Here is a 24853-nt window from a genome sequence, read left to right on the forward strand (position 1 = left end):
ACTTTGTATGTACAATCCCTATAGAGGCCAAGAAAAAACTTTGGCCTGCATTTTTCACATGCCTTTTATAGTGCCACCAGGAGGCCGACTTATGTAAAACAAATGTTTTGATATTACGCCTTTAGATTTGATCCAAATGTCATGTTTGATTTTTCATATTCCATCCTGATTGGCTAAGATTGACATCTAAAGTTTGCAGGAGTGGCCCGTTTTTAACAAAATGCACGCAGCGTCTGATTGCGGTGAACCTTTGCACGCACATTCGCACTACGTTGAGGAACACCTTTTTAACATTGCCCTATTATAGCGCCACCAGGAGGCCGATTTTTACGAAACATTATTTTTGTATATTATTATATATTATTATATACTCCTACACATTTTGTCCAAACATCATGCAAATCGGTACACATTATCTCTATAGTCAAGTGATCAAGACACGGATCCATCTGATTTTTCATATTCCATCCTGATTGGTGAATTCCGAACATTGCTGGCCCACAATAACCTACCTGACCTGGCGGGAGACCTGTGCTCCGAGGAGCACTTTTTATAGTTATTATTATTATTATCATTATTATTACCCTTATCATGATCATAATCATGATCATGATCATGATCATGATCATTATTCTTATTCTTATTCTTATTCTTATTCTTATTCTTAGTAGTAGTAGTAGTAGTAGCAGTAGTATTATTATTATTACAATTATTACTATTATTATTATTACTATTATTCTTTTATTATTACTATTATTATTACCCTTATTAATATGATTATAGATCATATTTGAGGTAACACAGGTAGAGTTACACATGTGTGCCTGTTGTCCTCCTCCCCGGAATGAATAAACTGTGAACACGTTCCTAGTCGGTCCATTGATGGGTAGTGAAGACAAGATGGCGGCGGCCGTGGTGCAAATGTCCTGCTGGTATCGGGGGATGTTAGCGGTCAGAAGATCAGGCATCGCTTCTCCTCTCATCCCGGGTCTGGTTCAGACTCACTACAGAACCTTCTGCGTCCACAAGCTGCGTCCAGAGACTCTGGAGGACAATCCTTATTACAGCAAATACCAGGACAAGATCCACAGGCTGAGGAGGTACGAGGCTAACATGCTAACATGGTTATAATAACATGGCTGAACCACACAGTGACAGCACAGCGCGCTTCTAATGCACTAAACTAGTTTTATTATGATTCAAAACTGTCTGTGTAAATCTTACAGAGTGTTTTAAATAGATAATTACTAAATTAGACGTTATGTTGGGTTAAACATTTAGACCTTTAGTCCCTGCAATGTTCCAACTGTCCAGTAGATGTCGTTTCTCAACTGTGTGCACCATCCTGTCAGGATGAAACCTTGGATATGAATAAACATGGAAATAATGCCACTATTCTCTACTGAGATATGTAATAGAGAAGCATTTTTGACATAATTATAATCACCACCTGCTGGAAATCTCTAATTCCTCCTATATTACTGTTTAGTGCCAAACCCCAGGAGTTCAAGGCACGACTGGAGAAAAGTCATGAAGTGAAGAAGGAACCGCTTGGACACTCCAAGCAAGCAGAGTTTGTCAGAATGATGGAACAGGAGGTAGGCTGCCTGTCTGTCTGTTATCCTGTCTGTCTGTTGTCCTGTCTAACTAATTGGACAGGAGGTATGCTGTCTGTTTGTCTGTTAACCTGTCTGTCTGACTAATGGAACAGGAGGTAGGCTGCCTGTCTGTCTGTTAACCTGTCTGTCTGACTAAAGGGACAGGAGGTATGCTGCCTGTTTGTCTGTTAACCTGTCTGTCAGAATGATGGAACAGGAGATAGGCTGTCTGTCTGTCTGTGACTCCTGCAGAGGAGGCAGGCTGTCTGTGACTCCTGCAGAGGAGGCAGGCTGTCTCGCTGCACATTAATTTAATGTGCATTGCATCTGTCATATTATCATTACTATAGTTACACCATCAATTGAAATCAATGTTATTTACATGGTGCCAAATCACAAGTTATCTAAAGATATTTTACATACCTGGAAACTGCAACCAGAGGTGGCAAGCACAGAACCTCCACTTCTGTACACAGCAGCAGTACCTCTGACAGACAGCACATAGATGTCAACGTTTTTTTGCTAAATATTTTATACTTGTGAATTGATTTCTGACAGTAGATCCTCATGCATCATAAAGGATGACTGTGTTGTACAATTGTACCCAAAATGTATCAAAATGCTGGTACAATCATATTCTGAATGGCTAATTTAATTTTAGCTATTACATTTTTCTAAAGTGCTAAATAATGTTTACTAAGAGATGATATACATCTGGATATATGGATGTGAATGATGTTGATGAATAAGAATTAAATGTAAACATTGATATTGTTTTTTAATAGTTGGACAAGAGAGACCAACATTCTACAGGAGGACACTCTGGAGGATTTACTAAAGACAAGGTAAAACAATAAAATAAAAAAACTTACATTTACAGGGGTTGACACTAAGGTCTCAGAGGCACTTGCCCGTGGGGCAAGTACAGGTCATGTTCTACTTGCCCAAAGGTCATGTCCACTTGCCCGAAAAGAAAATGACTATCATTATAAAATGATAGGAATAATGTGTGCTTAGAAAACAATGTTAAATCCAACTGATAACTGCCAAGTGGCGACAGTCACTTTGAAAAAACAGAATGAGTGCAACTGCTAGTTGTAAAAAGGTGGCATTGTTCTTCATAAATAGCCTATAATATTTAATGAATGAATGCACTTGCCCGTCGGGCAACCTGAAAGCACACTCCACTTACCCGGACGTTTTAGTTACTTGCCACGGGCAGTCGGGCAACCGTCAGTGTCAACCCTTGATTTATTATGTAATAGAATTATGTATTCCGTGCAACCCCACAGTGTGTATGATGTCACAGCAAAATGGCCGCCATGTGATGATGTGATGAATTGTTTCCTGTTCAGACGCTGGGATCCATCCTGAACCTGGAAATGATTCACAACATGACAGCAGACCAGATCTCTGAGGTCAGTCTGAATATATTATATATCCATGTTATGTACATATTACTGTATATCTGTATTATATCATTCACAACAAGATCAGTGATGAGATTTGTAAGGTCAGTTTGATATTATATCCATGTTATATTCTATCACCTGCTGTCAGGCAGAAACCAGTTTTGTCCAAAATATTAACGTTTCAGGAAATTAAAATAAAACATGTTTTTAAAATAACACAATGCTGCCTCATCAAAGTTGGTTTAGTGACTTTATACATTGTTAGATACTTGAATGTGTCTTAATATTATCATCCCTTTACCCAAATACCAAATCCTTCTAAGTGGAGTTTTTTGACCATTAATGTGGAGATTTCCCCCCTGTATGAGTTAGGTGGTTTGAGGATCCAATGGATTTAGGAGGTTTAGTCAGAAGTGTTTTCTTTAATGCTATTCATTGGTTCAATATTTGTAAAACCCACACACAGACGTAAAGGGTGTTAAATAGCACTGATTTATACAAAAAAAAGTGATTAGTGATTTCTGAGGTCAGTCTGATCAGATCATATATATCCATATTATAGTGTGGACAGTCAGCCCTAAAGGTCACCTTTAATAACAGTGTGGACAGTCAGTCCTAAAGATCAGATAGAATAACAGTGTGGACAGTCAGTCCTAAAGATCAGATAGAATAACAGTGTGGACAGTAGGTCTTAAATATCAGATTTAATAACAGTTTGGACAGTCAGTCCTAAAGAGATTTGCCTACAGTGTGAACACAGCCTAATATTCGTACATACGTGTCTTTGAGCCCTATTTTACACTTTCAGTTTTGTTCTAATTATCGTAAATATCCGATCTACAAGCCCACAGCGTGTGGCCATGTGATGTGGGTGGAGACACATTGCTCACTTTCTGTAGAAAGTGAGCAATGTCGATCTTTGTATCATTCTGGAGGTGTTGTACGGTATCTGTTACTAAACCAAGCATGTGTGTTTAGATGGAATCACCATGATAAGAGCTATATGCGACATACAGTTTTAACAATGATGTTTAATATTAATAATATTGGATCTATTTTGTCTGTTGTCTCTCTTAGCTGTGGATGAAGTATTATTCTACTAAAGACACAATCAGTGCAGTCATACCGGTGAGTTTTTACACTTGGAATGTTTCAGTGTCAATGATAATGTGATATCACATCAGTATGTAGTTCATACATGATCCAATGTTTGTACATATGGAATGTTTCAGTACTAATAATAATAATCATAGTATGTATGTATGAGAGATCACATCAGTATGTAGTTCATACATGAGCCAGTGATGACCACTCTTCAAAAGGAATGTGAGCCCTCATCACAATCAGTGTCTTACGGTGTGCACGGTTCACAAAGAGTTGATGTAAAACAGAACCATCACCAGCACTCGTTTAAAGTTCTTCTAGGTTATTTTATTTTCGTTTGGTGCCACACAATAATAAAAGGACCTAAAATGACTGAGTGCTGGTTTTATTCCAGTGACAACCCAACAATGAACATGTCATTAGAGTGACGTCAGGTTGACATTAGTCTTGCGTCACCAGACAACTATTCCACAATCTCTGAATGCTATATAGAGTCTGGAACTCCACTTCCTGAAAGCTGTTTAACGGAAGTTGTTCAGACCGGAAAGACATTCGACCAATCACGACGCGGTGCCCGCGGACCTGTAGTCCCAGTGGAAACAGAACCGAGGCGGAAGTATAGTCATAGGAGCGGTAGATTCATGTTATTTGTGCGAGGATTGTTTATCACAGAAAACTGAGAAAGGTTTCATGGAATTACCGCTGAAAAACTGTGAAAGACATAAACGATGTTTATGAGATTCGTTGATTCCAGTCGGACTCCTTTGCGCGACTGCACAATGCTAAAACGTAAGTGGGTAGGGAAGGGGCATCCGCTTTCCCCTTACACATACATTATCAGAGCTTCCGTGTCCCAGACTGTATGCACGAAACATTTGTAAATTGTGGGAGGCAACAGTCTGGTAACGCAAGACTAGGTTGACATGAACAGGATTGAGATGCAGTACTCCAGTTCAATAGTCGATCTACAAGCTCACAACGCGATGCGCTGTTATCTTGTAGATTGGCTATTTTTTCCAAGTGTTAAGGCCCGTCCGACCTCTACAAGATCACGATGTGTTGTAGACTGGCTATTTTCAGTGAAGAGATTTGGTGGAGAGGGGGAAAAAAAGAGTGGGCCAAGTATGGACCCCTGGGAAACCCTGGTCAACAAAGTGTATAGGCAGTGGTTAAGTCTTACTTCCTCGTATGACAGATAGCCGAAATAGCAGATCTACAAGCCTCTTGAACCCTTTAGCTAACCTTAAATTGTGTTTCCCTCCACACAGACCCAGACATTTGAAGTCATGTTCAACAGAGCCAGATCCTGTCCAGTGGTAAGACACACACACACACACACACACACACACACACACACACACACACACACACACACACACACACACACACACACACACACACACACACACACACACAGCTATACTCGTGAGAACATCCAAAAATTACATTATTTTGTATTAGTTTCCATATATGTCTTCCTGTGTAGTTCCTTATGACCATATGTCTTCCTGTGTAGTTCCTTATGACCATATGTCTTCCTGTGTAGTTCCTTATGACCATATGTCTTCCTGTGTAGTTCCTTATGACCATATGTCTTCCTGTGTAGTTCCTTATGACCATATCAGAGGTTGCGTCTTGCCTTTTTATTTTGAAACAAAAGAAAAGGCAAGGGTTTCTGAGGCTACGTCTTTGGTGGTCACAGGAGAAGGCTCTGTGGAGTTCCTTGTGGAACTGGCATGGAAAAATGTATGAATTCACAAAGTTGTCTTCCCACCACAAATGAAGAATAATGCACACACATTTAATTGAAGATGAAGCAGAGACAACAGCTGTCCATTTCAGCGTCAGATCGTTAAGCGTGGTTAAAGGAGTAGTTAAAAAATATATTCATTTCTGTCAATTACACCCCATGAAGCATTGGATTCATAGAGATTTTTTTGTTTTTGTCACATTCCTAAGCCAATAATTGATGACCGGCAGAAAGATACTAATGTCTCCGGTAGGAGACTCAAAGGAGTCTCTTTGAGTCTGCTACCGGTGACACCGCCAGTCATCAAAGTATTGGCTTAGGAATGTGACAAAAACAAAAAAATCTCCATGAATTCAATGCTTCATAGGGTGTAATTGATGGAAAATACGTTTTTTTTGGGGTGAACTACTCCTTTAAACCAGGAAGATGGAATGCACGCAGTCGCATTGTCCCAACCCGTAAACAAACATAACTTGAATTTAAATTATTTATGAGGAGAGTCAAGAGACAAGATCACCACAAGCTTATTCAACTTTCCCAAAGGTGCATCTAACAGATGCATGGACACACTCCTGACATATGGCCAGATTAATCAATCAACCTTATGAAAGATTTGCGCAGATCTGACTTTTAGACTATTGCTCATTATTCAGATTTTTACCATTTTCATGTTTTACCATGAAACTAATGATTGCAATACCTTGTTGAGAAATCATTGTAGCCTAGATAATTAATCCCCTTATGCAAGATGAAGCTGTAATTATTTTCTATATCCTACTCCTTTACATTCAAATCGTTTTCAGTCCCAAATATAATGCTTTAACTGTTATTATTGGCTCCTTTTACGCACCTGCTTGTCATCCATGCATTAAAGATGATTATGTCCGTTATTTTTATCAGAAATCCGATAAATTGTAATAATTTCTGACACGGTGACCGGCAGTTTAAAATCCTAGCGCGACCTCTGGACCATATAAGTCTTGAGTAGTTCCTTATGACCATATATGTCTTCCTGTGCAGTTCCTTATGACCATATATGTCTTCCTGTGTAGTTCCTGTACGCGTTGCCTCAGAAGGAAGGATACGAGTTCTTCCTGGGTCAGTGGGCGAGGCATGAACTTCACTTCACCTCCCTCATCAACGTCCAGGTAAGCTCACGGGCAGTTCTCATTGGCTAGTGACAACGTCCAGGTACGCCCACCGGCCGTTCTCAGTCATGGCTAGTGTCAAGTGTGTTGTCTTCAATGACAATGTTCACATGCTTCCGTCATACAGTCTGTGCAAAGGAAGCGCTGAAAATTATCAGCGGGTAAAGCGGATGATTTGCTTCCTCCCCGCTTCTGTTTCACGTAAAGTTGTCCTACTGTAAGTCAAATTAGTCTGCTGCTGCTTATCAGAAATGGGAATGAAAAAATCTGTTCTAAAGATATTCAAAAACATATTGATGAACAGATGACGGCTTCCTTTCTCTGCTCTGCTGCTTCGGGAGGTTTAGTTCCAGAATCTACTGTATGTAGCATTCAGACATTGTGGAATAGTTGTCTGGCTACACGAGACTAATGGGTCACTAACGTCACTTCCTTGTCCAGTAATTCCAGCTGGTAGATTCATCAGGCACTGGAAACACTGGGAGGTGAGCTGGAAGGCAATAGGAAATTCAGGCGCCAGAGTTAGTTACAGATAAGGACAAGAAGAATAACATCACAATAAATACACCTTCAAAGTCAAACAAATATCTCTGCTGTCGGGCAGGAACCAGCTAACTCCAAAATGTTAATTTTTCAGGAAAAAAAAATGGAGTTAGGAGGTTTTGTTTATCATTGATAAGAACAGCTGAATGGACCTCAAAGCTCACAATGAGGTTGGAGGTCAAAAGGGGGTGGAGCCTGGATTCAGCAAAACCAGCTAACTCCACCCCCCTTTGGTGGACTTGGCTGGTTTAGCAGAAAGTTTGAGGATCCAATGGAGTTAGCTGGTTTTGTCAGAAGCGCTTTTTAATACTGTTCATTGGTTCAATATGTTTTCATCAACACACAGATGTAAAGGGTGTTCAATAGCACTGATTTATGGGGGGGAAATGCAAAAGCGGAAACATAGTTAGCTGGTTTCTGCCGGACAGCAACGATAAAATAAAGTATACAGATATACACCCTATACAAGCATCCTGCCTGGTGCAGAGCAAGAGACATTGAGAACCAGGTGGACAAGCTTATGAATAAACACTTATCTTTTAATGATTGAGACCTTTGTTAAATAATGGTTCAGGAAAATAAAAGACATATTACCCTTTGTTTTATAGTCTCTTGTTTTTTGATGTGCATGCTGTATGCATTTTATTGAGGTATCTAAAGAGCACAGAGTGTTTCTTACTGGGCTAACTAGCCTGGAAACCTGACGAATCTGCTCAGTCAGAAACATACTCTGCTCTTTAGCTACCTCAATAATAACGCATGTACATCGAAAACAATGCGATTTTGGTTCTACTGTGAAAATGTCTCCCAATCCGTTGTGTCCAGAGCTCACCATGGAATATTTGCACCAGTCCACATACAATGACCTCATATGACACGTTCCATCACTTTTACGTGAGCAGTTTTCAGCGCAAGCTTTCCATTTCCTCCTTGCAAAAGAAAAAGAGAAAGATATTCCTGTAAGTTGCTAAGTTTTCAGAGACATTTTATAAAATACTAGTGTTTTGTTTTTGTAAAAAAAGTTGCATTTCCAAAAGTATCTGTATCCATATCAACACAGCAATAATGAGCTTACTCACAGAGGTATCTTTTTTATGTAATCGATTAGCTCGATGAACTGTTGCACCCCCACTCTGTTAGACCCTAGGAGAGAACGCTCCTCTACCACTATCCTGACCTCAGATTATTTCATTAAATTATCTATTATCAGTTTTTTTTTAATATATAGTTGTTATTATGTTCTGTTATTAATTATATTGTGTTATGATATTATGTTAGACCGTAGGAGAGAACGCTCCCAGCCAGTTGATTCTCTACCACTATCCTGAGCTCAGCAAAGACAAGGGAATCATCCTCATGACTGCAGAGATGGACAACAAGTTCATTGTAAGTAATGCAGGCTACATGCTCCCCCTACCGTCCGTAGTAAGTATTGCAGGCTGTATATTCCCCCTACAGTTCAAGTTTGTTCAATTTGTAATGAGATTATTGGAGAGATTATCTGTGTATATAAAATATATCTATATACTGTATAAACAACTAAATAGACAAATCGTGACCAGTGTTTCTTGGATAGCAGACTGCACCGCAGTCTGTTATCTGGATGGGGAGAAAAATCTTTGTCCCTGTTGGGGGTGGAAGGTTTTAGCACTGATTTAAACCATTTTTTCTCTGTGAATAAAATGTTTAAGTTATTAAATGTACCATTCTGACCACTCCCTCTTTTTCCAGAGCGTCCATCAGTCCCAGTGCCTGGCCAATCAGGTTCAGCTGTTCTACGGCACGCAGAGGCAGGAGACGTTCCGATTGGTGGAGTCGTTCAACCACAGACCAACTGACTTCAAACACACGTCTGTGATCGCTGAACTGGAGCAGAATGGACTGGGACCTGCTGCCACTACAGCGTGATACCAGAGAGAAATACAATACTTTCATTGAAATTTGTTATGAGACACAGCAGCCTTGTATGGAGAGACTGACACTTTCAGGATGACACTAGAGAGAGATGGAGAGACTGAAAGTATAGCCCAGTTTGTAATTGGTATAAACATTGAGACTGCACACACGCATGCAGATTACATGTAAGCTATTCCCAACAGATGTCCAACCATGGTGTTTTCAGGAGCACATTTCGGTTCACTCACCGTCCTGTGTATGAGGCTTGTGAGGTGCTCCTGAGTGAACGCTGGGAGAGCAGGCGATAGTCCTGCATGTACATGAGTGTCTCACAGTTGATCACTGCGATTGGAGGTAGGGTTTTGAGGACAGCTGGTTTGGGAATCGCTTACTCACAACATACTGTATATTGTACTGTATATGGAGTATATATTTAAACAGTGAGAGATCACAGTAAACATCCTAAGTCGTCTTCCTCCGCACTGGGGGGAAAACTGCAGCCAACAGTTTGAACACGTGAGTTCTGTGACTTCTTTTCCTTTTTGTTTTTTTTTGCAACCCATCAGTGTGACATCAGTGTAACGTGGTCTGATAAGGAGTCTGTTGATTCCTGTTGAAGAGTCCTGCTCACTTAACCACTTAAACCCTGTATACTTTGTTGACCGGAGTCCCCCAAGGGTCTATACAAGGCCCCTTCCTTTTTCACAGAAAATAGCAAATCTACAAGCTTTGCTATTTTCTATATTACATGTCGCACGATGCAAAGTGAACTTGTAGATCTGCTCTTCAAAAACAAATGTCAAATAATTTTCAAAAATAGCAAATCTATAAATGTGTGTTTCAAAGTTCTACAGCTATTCTATATGTGTCTTCAGTCCTTCAACAGAAAGCTCAGTCTCTCGGACCTGCATCTGGAAGACCTGATGGTTTAACCTCAATGGTACTTCATTAAGTGTAGCAATACCACTATGTAGAGATACTCTGTTACATGGAAAAGGCCTGTATTCAAAATTTTACTTATTCCTAGAATGTCTTTCTGTCGTTTCTCAGAAACCACATCACAGCTCACAACTTATCATGCCTATCTCCTGTTTCCTTAGCGTGAGACAGCTTGATGTACATGCACTTGGGACTCTCTAGGATGAAATTGCTTGTGGGAATGGACATGTTGGAGTCAGTTTCAGACTCGATATTTCATACTGCCGCTTTTCAGAGCTTTTGGTGGTGACCCTCAGTAAGTTCCTTTAAGTTTGTGGAACACAAGCTCCACTGGTCTCTGGGTTGTAACTCAGGTCTGTTAAATCCTCACCACCTATAACGTAGATCCTCCCGTTGAGGTTGACAGGGAGTCCTGCTGGTGCCCTTAACATCATTCATTTTTAGGTTCAGCTTTGCAACCATATCCCCACCCCCCCCCTATTCTACTGCAATTAACCCATTAAGACCTGGAACTGTGTCATTTTTTGATTTGAGCTAAAAAGCATTATTTTACACTTTGGGCTATTCAAAAATAGCAGATATACAAGCTCATAGCGCGGCACCGAGTGCCGCGCTATGAGCTTGTAGATCTGCTATTTTTTAAAAATCGTGAAAATGTGTGCAAATCTTTGAATATATACATTTTTTAAGCGAACATTTTTTTACTCGAATCGTTGATTCTGGGGGTCCCTGGAACAAAATATTTTGATGGGGGTCGGCGGCCAAATACATATAATTTTGGGGGTCCTTGACATGAAAAAGATTGAGCACCACTGATATAGAAACATACGTTTTTCAGGAAACTGTTGAGATTTAGGAGACATGTAGAATTGGCTTCAGGTCTCAATGGGTTAAGAACAATTAATCGTCCATAAATAATTATAGTCTGATCTACGCTGGTAGCCCTGTTCCCAACCTCTTCTCATCCACCACAGCTGATCGTGGCGCTTTTTCATGGAGGAACACATGGTCTCACAATATCCAACAGGATGGGGAGTCCTGCTGATGCCTTTTCTCTTCAGTGTGCTGACCAATAGATCTCAAATGGCACACAGGAATTGGCCGTTGGCATGTGCAGGTAGTGAAAAAGCTGAAGATATTGCTTCTTTTTGATTCACAATTCTTCACTTTTACCTATAATTCAAGACCTGTGTTAGCATGTTTATGCTCAATTGGCTGCTGTGGGTTGAGTTGGTGTAGTAACTCCTGGTAGCAGTGCCATGTTAACTGATCGGCAAGTGTTTCCAATTGTGCTTTCCTTTTCATAGTATTGGCTCAGGGCTGTACACACACACACGCCACTCCAGAGAGAGCTGGCTCAACAGTGCAAATGTATAAAGGACTTTGATTTAAATGCATAGCAGGCAGCAGAGCAGACCCAGCAACGCAGTGAAACAACATAGCTTAATGTTTATAGACTTGGTTCCCCATTATGTATTTGTGTGGTCAGTCACTGGTCAATGTACTGTAATAGGAGAACATTTCCATAGTAAAACGAGCTCCACTAATTGGAGACGTCGACGTCACCGGATGTTCGTCAGATTTTACAGCATTATGGGTTGTGCAGTTTTTCTCAGCGATTTCTCAGCGACGTTCTTCTTTGCCATTTTCAGATTATTTCTCTCTGAGACAAGTTTCTACAGTTTGTATTATATAAGTGTCCGATGCAGTCAGCTCCATGTCTGTGTCCAGGAGCATTGTCTTCGCTTGTTCAGCAGCAGATTTACTACCAGATCCAGACTGAGGTGATTTATCATCGGGAGGTTGTCTCCTTGTAAAGATGTTAGAACTGGGACAGTAAAGCCAACTCTTTGGTAGGGCTGTCACGGTGAAGGAATTTCACCCACAGTGCGATATGGTGGCTCAGCAGAACAACATATGCTATTATTGCCGTGGCTGACATCATTTATCCTTTATTTTATCCGTCTTGCCTCTGAAGATTGTTGTGAGATTGTCTGCTCTAAAGTCAACAAAGCGCGGTATCTGTTCCGCTATCTTCCTCTGACGAAAGACACATTTTTATCTCACTATTTGCCCTCTAAATCATGGCCCCAGTTCAGATACTAATATAATTATACATATTATAAAGAATATAAACTATGAATGACTTTATTTTCATGGCAGTATTTCAGTGCGTCGTGCATCTTAATTTGCCTCACGATTCGATTATGAATCTCGGATTTTATTTAATTTGATTGTATTGTGCATCTCGATGCATCTCAGGTTTCTATATTCTATTTTACTGCAAATGGCTACTTTTTCAATAGTTAATGAAAATAGTAAAATACGTATTATGAACTGAATGATGTGCTTATAATCACTCTCCTTCAGACAAACATTAAATTGAATATTTTAAAACTAAAGTAAATGCTGTAATGTCCAGCCTTCAAAAACAAAACATAAGTCCTTCTAGAGTGCATTACAACTTAATATGTGGCTTGCGTCCATGAAAAAGTTGCCAAATCTTCTCTGCCGATGCAAACCACCTTTTTCTGCTTATTCAGCTATGCTGCTCATTCCACAAATGCATGTTCCTCCTTACCAATGGGCCGTACACAAAGAGTCATCACCATGTACCATGTTATTGTTCTGTAAGCTACGTTTAACCTGTCTGGTGGTAGTGGGACAAACATTCATTTCTCATGCCTTTAGTGAATGCTTACTTATTCTCTCAATTTTGCAGTGGTGGAAGAAGTACTCAGATATTTTACTTAAGTAAAAGTAGCAATACCACAATATAAAAATACTGTTACAAGTAAAAGGCCTGTGTTCAAAATTTAGTAAAAGTACAAAAGTATTGGCATCAAAATATACTTAAAGTAAAAGTACTAAACTGTTTGAAAATAGCAGATCTACAAGCTCAAAACGCGTCTTATTGTGAACCTTTAGATCGGCTATTTTCAAATGGCCTATGTATGTAATAGGGCTGAAGTGGTTAATGTAAGTTTTAGATGTATTAGTTTTCAAATAATTGTAGTGGAGTAAAAGTGTAATATTTGCCTCTGAGATGCAGTGGAGTAGATCAGTAGAAGTAAAAGTACAGAAATACTCCAGTAAAGTAAAAATGCCTCAAAATTGTACTTAAGTACAGTACTTGAGTAAATGTACTTAGTTACTTTACACCACTGGAATTAGGTGGGAGATATTCATTGCAATAGAAGAGTGAACGTGAACACAGCTTCTGAACCATTCCTTACCCCATGGTCTCTGAACTAAAATTGGCCCCAATCGCCACAAGCCACACAATATTCAGACCATTTTGACACTAAAATGCTTTTTTTTCAAGAGACAAATCAGGCGAAAATATACTTTATTATTGACCTTTCTCTGTCCCAGCAACACACTCTCGCGGGATCTAGCACCAGTAAACATAGGACGTCCGTGAGAATTGACGCCAGACGGCGCTCACTTAAGAGACCTTTTGTATGCAATTTGTGTACCATTTGGAGTATCTTTCTAAATCCATGTTTGGGTCTGCCTGAGAGGCACGGGGTGTCCCAGCATGCTGCTGTAGTCCCTCCTCAGGCGGTCTGGTGTCCCTCCTTGGCGGACACCAGAAGAAAGCGGACATCTTTCTTAAGCTTCTCCAGCACTTTCTCCTGGTTCATTGTGCTTCTGAATGACCACACACACACACGCGTGGGGACATCAATATTTTAGGAAGCAAATTTTATGAATGCCCTTTAAAAAAAATCTGCCATTTTTAACCGGAAGTCTTAAGCCGGAAGATAGCAGATCTACAAGCTGTCGCAGGGATCGGCTATTTTCCGGTGTGTGCCATCGCTGCACAACTACGCACACTTTACTCCACTACATCTCAGAGGCAAATATTATACCTTTACTCCACTACAATTCTTTGAAATGTACTTTACACCACTATTGGAAAATCATAAAGAACAAAAGGACAGTTAATGACTGGGGCGGCCTCCCCCGCTCTGTCGTAGCTGCGTTTACAGCACAAAGCACAAAACAAAACTATGGTGATGTGTGGGAGGTCTTCTATTGGCTTCTCCATTTCTGTATCTTCGATTGGGAGGTGACGTCATTGCGTCACACTCAATAGTCTCCAGCCGACCTGCCTTGTCAGCTGTTGGGTGGTGATGACTCTACCTTTAGACATATTGCACTCTTCATCCAGAAGATCCAGGATGCCCATGAGGCTCTGCCATGTTAAGGAACATTCTTGGCAAATGCTTTCGCTTTTGTACGTCTTGCACCGGTCCAAGAATATTATAACGATTATCTAATTATTATTATTTTATATAAAAAAAAAAAATATATATATATATATATATATATATATATATATATATATATATATAGCCTACTGTATATCATTTATATTCAACCGTCTCGAGACTCCATTATTACTGTTTGGACTCCTTCATGCCAGATCTGAACATTCTCTCAAAGAGCTAGTCACATTCTTGGTGAATTATTTAGCTTTTGTCTGTCTTGGGCTAGTCCAAGAATCTAATAATATAATTATATATAAATTAAATGTTAAGAAATTAGGTTATCATATACTTTTTATATAATTAATATCCATCTTTGTTTGCTTTTTCTTATTTACCCAGGGTAGGTTCGCTCGCTGAGAACAAATTCTCCTTTTCAGCAACGCCGTGCTTCACACTCTCACAGGCACACACACATTAAAACCTGGGAGCTGACCAGTACAACCACCACAGTCTCATACTGTTGGCCACTGAGCAGCTCCACTGGAGCAGTCTCTGGGTTCAGTGCCTTGCTCAAGGGCACTTCAGGGGTTTTGGGGGAGGGGAGGGGTGGGGTGGGGGTGATCATTCACTTCCCCACCTCAAATCTCTTCTGCCGATCCGGGGGAATCGAACCAAGAACCTTTCGGTCACAAACTCGCTCCTCTAATAGGACAACAGTTCTAGCACAAAGCTCCAAACTACCCTCTCCATTCCAAAGGCCAGCATGGAGATATCTCTGTCTGCCATGTATTTCTCCTGTTCCACTTTGAACACATGCATGTTGAACAGTTGTTGGAGCTTCTCATCTTCCATTGGGAGGTGACGTCATTGCGTCACACTCAATAGTCTCCAGCCGACCTGCCTTGTCAGCTGTTGGGTGGTGATGACTCTACCTTTAGGCATATTGCGCTCTTCATCCAGAAGATCCAGGATGCCCATGAGGCTCTGCCATGTTAAGGAACATTCTTGGCAAATGCTTTTGCTTTTGCTTTTGTACGTCTTGCACCGGTCCAAGAATATTATAACGATTATCTAATTATTATTATTTTATATTATATATATATATATATATATATATATATATATATATATATATATATATATATATATTTATAATGATACATACAATTTTTATATATAGCCTACTGTATATCATTTATCTGTTTCACTTTGAACACATGCATGTTCAACAGTTGTTGGAGCTTCTCATTTGCATAGTTGATGCAAAAGTGCCAGTGTTCTGAAACACAGCGGTGCATGAACGTGCGTGTGCACAGTTTCATGTTTAGCTGCTTGGTTTTAAACAACATATTAAATCATATAATTGTAGTAATAATAATGCCAGCTCTTCATATCACGCTCACCATTCTTTAAAAACAACACAGATGTTTGTGTGTTGGTCTGGGGAAATGAATAAGTACATTAACTCAAGTAGTGTACTTTATTTACTCTCAGAAGCAAATAATATACTTTTTACTCCACTATTATTTGAAAACTTCAGTTGCAAGTTACTTTGTAGATCTACAAATTCTGAGTTTGACAATGAATATGAACACTTCAAGTATGTATTGATGCTGGAGTCCACTAGGGGTCTATATATGGTTCGCTACTTTTTTCTCGTACAAATATCTTTTCGCAGCTCACAATGTGAAGCGTTGTAGATCTGCGATTTTCACCAAATGCTTGTCTATTATGACTAGCCCAGAATATGGACACTAAGGTTTAAGTGGTTAAATAATTGAAGAGAATATGAACACTAGGGTTTAAGTGGTTAAAGAATTGAAGAGAATATGAACGCTAGGGTTTAAGTGGTTAAAGAATTGAACAGAATATGGACACTATAGGGTTTAAGTGGTTAAAGAATTGAATGCATTTATGCTGGATGTTTTTTAAACATTATTGTACTTGCATTTAGATTATATACAATATTGACTGAAGGTGTGAAAATATCCCAATGTGTTTTTTTCTCATCAAAACAGAATGTTTATTCACTGTATAGTGTGTGTGTGTGTGTGTGTGTGTGTGTCATATATCTGTCTGCATTCTGTTGATGTACATTATAAAATTTGAGAAGGCAACACGTGTGGATTCATTCAATTGTGTATATGATGCTGTATTATGTAGTAGCAATTACAGGTTCTGTAAGTGATATTTTTGTGGTTAAAACGGAACGTTTTTTGTTAAAGGTTGAGAACTCAAGGTTCTCGACTCCATATGGTAGCCAAACTCAAAACCAGTGTTCATTTTTGTTTTAGTCTTTTGAATAATATTCCATTTAGTTTGTCATCTGAAATGTTTTAGTCGACTAAAATATATTTTTGGCAGGCCTTGATGGTGTTGCAATGCCTGATTTAGCCGATCTGCAAGTTCTCTATCCTGAGCTTGTAGATCTGCTATTTTCGGAGCTCGGAAGTCGGCACCAGTGTGCAACCAAGCATAAAATGACTTGGCTGAGTTCTAACTGGATTTCATCTCCACTAGTCCCTCCCTAACATCAATATATTTAGTCGTAGTTTTAGCCATCATAGCTTAGTTTTTATTTAGTTTATTACGTTTTCGCCAGTGAAAAAAGGTATAGTAGTTGACTAACGTTTTTCGTCATCGTTTTAGTCCACAAAATTAACACTCCCCAAAAAGGAAGTCCTATTCTCAATACAAGTGGACATAACTCCTTGAGCATCTTGATAGTGGAATCCTCTGCCCCATCCCTCCTTTCTCTGTAAATATACCTTTTAATTCTGAGTTTTATCCCAATATATTTTGCGTTGCATTTTATGGTTTATATGTATTACTGATGAATTGAGTACAATGGACCGCAATGGAAACAAGCCCTCTGGGGATTTTTGTGTTTTCCTTTTAGCATCACCTTTGACTCTACTACCTGTACTGTTAATAATCTTATAACGTATAATTGGTATCACAACCTGAAAGAGCTGGAGAGACAGGGAGACTCCTGTTACTGAACAAACTGCAGTGATTCCTATTAGAATATAGAGTGATTTAACACTTATTTTAACCCACATATCACAGCACCGTTATAAGCAGACGAGTTATGTGGAGTTGTTAAGCCACCTGTTATCTTTATGACCCCAGTAACCTGGAACTAATCACTACATGGTATCAGAATGCAGTATGTATTATATACAGTACTATGTAGACTAAATATGCACAATGTGTTGTCAGTGTTAGATGTACATGCACGGCTCAATGTCTGCTTTATTTGTCACATAATATAGTTATAAAATTATCATTGTGGAATCATGAGAGACAAACAACTGTCTAATCTACTTTAGATTTGATTTGATTTAGCACAATGTAAAAACGCTCAGGTCCTGGACCTGGTGAGACGAAGGAGGGGCCCGGACAGGAGGCAACCCACAGAGCCTAGTCCCTCCACGTGCCAGAGCCTCCCCTGGTCCCGGCAGAGTAGTTCCGGAGAAGCGGACTGAGGGGCCCTGTCTTTCCCTAAGAGGACTGACCGTAGGTAGCTACTGGGACGTAAGTCGGGGGCTTGATCAACCCCGGCTGAGTCACCTGGGTGAGGGTGTATGTTAACACCCGATGGCCCCAGGCTACAACACTGATGATAAGTCCCAGGTGCATCCATGTGATGTTTTTTCCCTGGCTGTATAGTATTTGATCAATGTTTGTTGTTTCCCTCAGAAAGCCAAAATCCAGCAAAGAGGGGTTGGGTGAATGTGGTGTGGACTCTGTGGAGGAGAGGCATGGTGTCAGAGACTCTGTAGAAGGACAGAATATCTGCACTGTGATCCAGATACACTCCTACTCTGGAGGACACAGGACCATGGACTTTAGTTACATATCTACCTCTCTGGGGGGTAAGACACACAGTACCGGGCCGCTGGGAATCAAACCGGGGACTCGCTGATCAGACAGAGCTTGTTGCACCTACGTGTGTCGGGAGTTTGTTGAGGAGCAGGCCAATGCTTAGCAGAACACGTTTAGTGCTTGCAACGTAGACTATACTGTAATATATTGAGCCAGTTTATGGAATGAATGGTGTGGCCCACCCATTTATATTCAGGCCCACCCAAAATGTCTGGCTAGGCCACTGCTGCAGAGCTCAAGACCCAAATGCTGGACAGGAGGCTGTGGAGGGCAGCGTTTGAGGAATCCCGAGTTGGTGTTGGCTAGAGCTAGACCACACTCTGGCATAACAAAGCGATCACACTCAAAAGTACAATATTTGACTTTGAAACGTAGAGGTGTGAAAGTTTGAAGTATCCAGCTATACAAATACTCAAGTAAAGTACAGTACTCAAGTAAATATACTTCATTACTGTACACCACTGCCAGGCAGTATCACGTGACATCACATGTTGTGTGATGTGTATTAAACACATAGAGATGATGTGTATGTTTATGACATGAATGCACTACTTACGCCATACTACAGTGTCAAACAAAAGTAGTAAAAAATAGGTCACAATGCGACGCCTTGTGAGCTTGAAGATCTGTAGCCACCCCAACATCCAGGCTATACTCCGAGAGATGGGAGAGCGAGGGAAGGCCCATCGGCAGGCAGTCAAGGACCTCTCCAGAGCCGCAGAAAGGGGGAGTCAGTGGCTGTGGATAAAGTAGGAAGGACTCAACCTGGGCCCTCAAATGACTTGATGGCATCCAGGCCGGTGAGCCTGAGACGCTGGGTGTCACAGCTGAACCCTCTGGAGGTGTTGTGGGCCTATCAGCAAAACATGGAGGAAGGAGGGTGCCCACCTGATGACCCAGAGGATGCCATCACTCACTTGACCATCCCACAGAGTCTTAAGTAGTGTTAAAGGGATATTTCACTTTACAAATAAAATGGTGTCATTTTATCGTCTACTCAGACATTTATGAGCCCCCAGACAGTTTTTAAGTTGCTTGATTCAGTATTTAGATATTTGATATTAATTTTAACAGACACGTACCCCCCTTCCTATACAAACCCAGGGCCATTGTAACTTCAAACTCCATTTTAACCATGTTAGATTTATCGAAAACACCTGTCCTGTTCTGGTGACTCATACTGCCATCCTAGTGAGGGGCCGTGTTTTTTCAATTACTTTTTGCCTTTATTGTATTGAATCTTTTTGTTGTATTTTTATTTATTTTTTAATTCATTTTCCAAAACATATATAATTAAGCTCCAGTGGTGGAAAAGTACAAGTTACAAGTAAAAGTCCGGAATTCCAAATTTACTTGAGTAAAAGTATAAAAGCATTGGTATCAAAATGTACTGAAAGTAGAAAGTACTCATGCAGAATATGTCCCATTTCACAAGTTTTCTAGTATTTCATATTAGTAATTTTCTAATATAAAATGTATAAAAATCTTTTGAAAATAGCAGATCTACAAGTTCACAATGCGTCGCATTGTGAGCTTGTAGATCGGCTATTTTCAAATGGCCGAATGTATAGGGCTGAAGTGGGTAATGTATGTTTTGTAATAATAATCTAAATCTACAAAGTAGCCTAACTAGTAACTAAAGTTTTCAAATAATTGTAGTGAAGTAAAAGTACAATATTTGCCTCTGAGATGTAGCCTAGTGGAGTAGAAGTAAAAGTACTGAATATTGGTAATACTCCATAAAGTAAAAAAAATCCCTCAACATTTTACTTAGGCTACAGTACTTGAGTAAATGTACTTAGTTACTTTACACCACTGTTAAGCTCTAACACGCGTCATCACCGCCCCAGTAATGAGTCATAACATGTTCAGTATTCTGACATCTGATTGGAGGATCATCTTACATCTACTACTGCCTCTCTCTCTCTGCGGCACCGGGCAGAGCGAGCGTCTCTCTTGTTTATCGGGAGAGAGAGAAAAAACAAAAAAGCATCTTCATTCACATCTACAGACACACCGAGACACAGGCTATTTATAGGACAGGTTACAGCGACACCTGTGACCTATCGAATTATGTGACTCAGGGGGGTGGGGGGGTAGCAGAAATGGTGACTTGTGTTTTTTATGGAAATTATAATAGCTACATTCTCTGACTATAGACCAGTGGTTCTCAACCTTTTCAGGCCGTGACCCCCCAAAATAATCATATTTGAACTGGGACCCCTCAGGATAATCATATTTGAACTGGGACCCTGCCCCCCAAAAAAAACATATTTGAACTGGCCCTGACAAGACCCTGACAAGCACTTGGAATTGTAGGAGTACAGATAAATATTGTGAAAATAGTAGATCTACAAGCTCACAGCGCCTCGTATTCCCTAACTCATTCCCCAACATCATGTGGGGAATGAGAACCATGCCACTTGGTGGACAGTTTCCAAAAAAAAGAGAAGAAAAGGGAAATCACCAACTTCCATATGATTTAAAGGTTATTTTATTTTATTTTTATTTTTTAATTTGTTTTTATAATACAGCATCTGCGGGTTTTTTTCATAGTTTACTACATAGTTTTAGAAACGATGATTAGTACAATCTTCTATCTCGACCCCCCCCCCCCCTTTTAGCTATTCTGTGTTTTATATTTCTGATGATATTGTATGTTGGTGTTATTTTGTTAGGCTATGTTGATGAATTGAATAAGTAGGACCTCAATGGAAACAAGTCCCCAATATTTTATTAGTGTTATCCTTTTAGACCAAGCATATGACTGTACTCGTGCTGTTTGCATTTCTCAATCAATCAATAGAACAGTGGTCTTCAACGTTTTCAAGCCAGGGCCCCCTAGCTGAGAGAGAGATGAAGCAGGGACCCCCATATAACTTTTTTTTTTAAAATGATATCTGCTCTTTTTTTCCTCTACACCTATACCTCTTTGCCAAAAATATCAGATCTACAAGCTCACAACGCCTCGCTCTGCAAGGCGAGGCGTTGTGAGCTTGTAGATCTGATATTTTTGGCTAAAGTTCTTCTCAGAAAAGGGATGCTGGGGTTCAAGTGGTTAATGTAAAAAAAAAAATCCTATCACACAAAGGTTTGGTGGACCCCCTGTAGTAACTCTGAGGACCCCCTAGGGGTCCCGGACCCCCTGTTGAAGACCCCTGCAATAGAAGCAATTTAGCCGAAGTGCGAAACAGCGACCCCCAGGACGTCGCAGGATTCAATGGGTCACAAGTCTCCGTGTAACACAGAATCGACGCTCCACCTTTCCCCGTGCAGGAGGAGGCTGACAGCTGTACAGTAACACATCATTATTACACAACACATCGCACGCTTCATTCATCAACACAACCTGAATGAACAAGAGTGGAATATTGACACTGATCACCCATGAAGATCAATCTAATTAATCCCTACATGAGTTGATCTCCTCTTCTTCATCATCATCATCACCAGGTAGCCTACATTCATTCATTCATTCATTCATTCATCATCTTCTCTACCGTGAAGACAAGAAGGTGAAATAAGACCAAGAAACCAACCCGGTTCAGAGGTAATTAAAGATCCGTTAATTGTGTTCCTCGATCGTAATTAAACATGATGCTTAATTGTCAGCTCAGCGCTGTTACAGTAATGATAATGTGATTAAAACAGACACCTTTTTTCGGTTCACCTAAAAGAATGTGACAGGCCTGCCATGGCTGTCTGGTGTGATGATGATGAATGATGAGCATTATTTTCAGTCATCTGTTGCCAAATGTTGATTATTGATTATGCTGATCAGTGATCTGGATGTGTAGGCTACCTGACTGATCATGCAAATGTCTTTTAGTTGGATGCTGTCAACTTGCTCTAATTTGTTCTGTTTTAACGGTATTATGGGATTAAAAAGCCATGCAGTTTGTCTATTTTTGGGGGGGCCTGGCCTCAGGCCCCCCCAAAAATAGACAAACTGCATGGCTTTTTAAACCCACATCCATATTTAGCTAATTTCCAATGCCATTCCAATATGAATGCTGTTTTTAATGGGTGGACTGTAATGCCAGCCAGTATAGAGCCATGTATGCTAGAATAAACTAAATCCATTCCAATATGAATGATGTTTTAATGGGTGGGCTGTAATGACAGCCAGAGCTGCTGTATGTATGCTAGAATAAAGCCATCATATAGAATGATTGCTGCTCTGTCTGTGAGTCATCACACATAGGCCTACAGTAGGCCTACAGTATTAGGCTGCAGGCTAAGCTAAACATGGCTGTGTTGGTTTATTGTGACAGTGTTAGAAACTATATGCTGATAACACTAAGTACAAAAGCAAATTCCACCAGTTGTTACTTAATCCCATCCTGCACTGTTCATTCAAAGGTACCATAAGTGATGTTGTTTCCCCCTTAAAGTAAGTGTTAAATAGATCTATATTCTATATCATAAATTAATATAGAGAATCATTTCTATAGACTATACAGGGTGTTTGTTCAGTGACAGGGGTCTCCGCTGTCTCAAAATACTCTCAAAATGCATTTTCAGGTCAGGTTACCAATTTCATCCAATCAGGAGGTAGATCTCACACAGGACAGAGGATACACAAGTGAAATTGGAAGTGATGAAATACATTAATCAATGAGTAGACCAAATTGGAGTTGAAATACTATCAAACTGAAACTGATAAATTGCTACTCCTCTCCTGATCAGATGACATTTGTAACTGAAACTGAAAATGTTTTTTTTGTTTATTAAAGAGCTGGAGAGACAGGGAGACCTCTGTTATTGAACAGGCACTCTAATAGCAGTGATTACGATCAGAATATAGTGCTATTTAAGTTTTTAACTAGTACATCTTTGTTTTAACCAAAAAATATCACTCACGCCACCTTTTTTGGGACCCGTAAGGGTCCATTTAGTGCACTATTCTGAGTTAAATTAACATTGAGGATTTGTGAATAAACTGTTCATAGGTGCAGCATCATGTCTCAAATTGAATGAATGTATTCCTTTCCCGTGCAATAAACATTATAAATAATGTTATAATGGGCTTGTATAAAGAGGGGGCGTGTCTGAAGAAATGAATATCAAATATGTAAATACTGAATCAAGCTCACAAAAGCCTGAGTAGAAGTTAAAATGACCCCAAACTTGTTTTGAAAATGAAATATCCCTTTAACCACTTAAAACCAATACTAGGGTCTCTATACTATTCTATAATAAAACCAGGTGAAGTGAACATATCATCTCTGTCAGGTGGAAACCAGGATCTAATTCAAAAACAGCCAAATAAAAGTAGCCGTGCCACGTTTCGAGCTAGTAGATCTGCTACTTTTGATGCTTTTTTGTGACGCTGTAGTATGATCAAGTAGGGCATTAATATACTAAAAAACACAAAAAGTTTAAATATAGATAGATAAGAGGTTTCTGCTCCTCTTATCAGAGGTTTCTGATAAGAGCTTTCTGCCCTTATCTCCATTAAAATATGGAGATAAGAGCAGGGGTCTTCAACGTTTTCAGCCCAAGGACCCCCTAGCTGAGAGAGAGATGAAGCAGGGACCCCCTACTCTATATTGTATAAAATTGTGTTTTAGATTCAACTTTTTTTTTGTTTACGTTTACTGTTTTTTTCCCCCTCTACACCTATACCTCTTTGCCAAAAATAGCCGATGTACAAGCTCACAACGCCTCGCAGTGCGAGGCGTTGTGAGCTTGTAGATCTGCTATTTTTGGCTAAAGTTCTCCTCAGAAAAGGGTTCAAGTGGTTAAGGTAAAAAAATAATAATCATATCACACAAAGATTTGGCGGACCCCCTATAGTTACTCTGAGGACCCTCTAGGGGTCCCGGACGCCCTGTTTCATTTCCCTAGACTGGCTTCCTGTTTGTTTAGGATTGATCTGAAGATTTTACTCATAACTTTAACCACATGAATGGCTAAACATTCAGCGAAAATGTCTGATCTGCAAGCCCATGTCACAATTGTGAGCTAAATCGATCTGCCATTTTCTGTGAAGATATTTATTGTAGAGCAGTGGTAGGCAATAGGCGGCCCGTGGGCCAGAACTGGCCCGCCAGCGATAAAGTCTGGCCCGGCAAATGATTTTGTAAATAATTTACAATATCTGATTGACAGTAGGATGTGGACAGCAAAGGCTTTGCATTGATGAAACCTGGTAGAATGAATGCAATGTTCTATTTGAATTCTTTGGATGTCATGTTTTCACTGTCAACTGTCCTCTGAAAGGATGAAAAACATCTCTCACATTTAAAATAACAAACCAAAACTGTGTTTCAGTGGCTTAAACAAGACATTGTTTCTCTCTCTTCTAAGAGAGACCTTGAAACATCAAAGAGCTCTTGTTCGAGTATGACTGTCT

General features: G+C 39.9%; 2 protein-coding genes across 2 annotated transcripts in view; one reads left to right on the forward strand and one right to left on the reverse strand.

Moving 5' to 3' along the window:
• Positions 1 to 24853, reverse strand: part of LOC311052606 (ribonuclease inhibitor-like) — a 436715-nt gene that overhangs the window by 119869 nt on the left and 291993 nt on the right. The gene's annotated exons all lie outside the window — the stretch shown is intronic.
• Positions 883 to 10872, forward strand: LOC311051316 (ATP synthase mitochondrial F1 complex assembly factor 1-like; the record flags this gene model as incomplete). Its single annotated transcript, XM_084065869.1, has 9 exons — positions 883 to 1100; positions 1490 to 1598; positions 2384 to 2443; positions 2954 to 3016; positions 4088 to 4138; positions 5383 to 5430; positions 6917 to 7012; positions 8834 to 8941; positions 9287 to 10872. 9 exons carry the CDS (start codon positions 883 to 885, stop codon positions 9461 to 9463), a joined length of 930 nt encoding a protein of 309 aa, XP_083921995.1. The 3' UTR covers positions 9464 to 10872.

This window comes from Gymnoscopelus microlampas (genome assembly GCF_963454915.1).
Source record: "Gymnoscopelus microlampas genome assembly, chromosome: 9".
Taxonomy (NCBI): domain Eukaryota; kingdom Metazoa; phylum Chordata; class Actinopteri; order Myctophiformes; family Myctophidae; genus Gymnoscopelus; species Gymnoscopelus microlampas.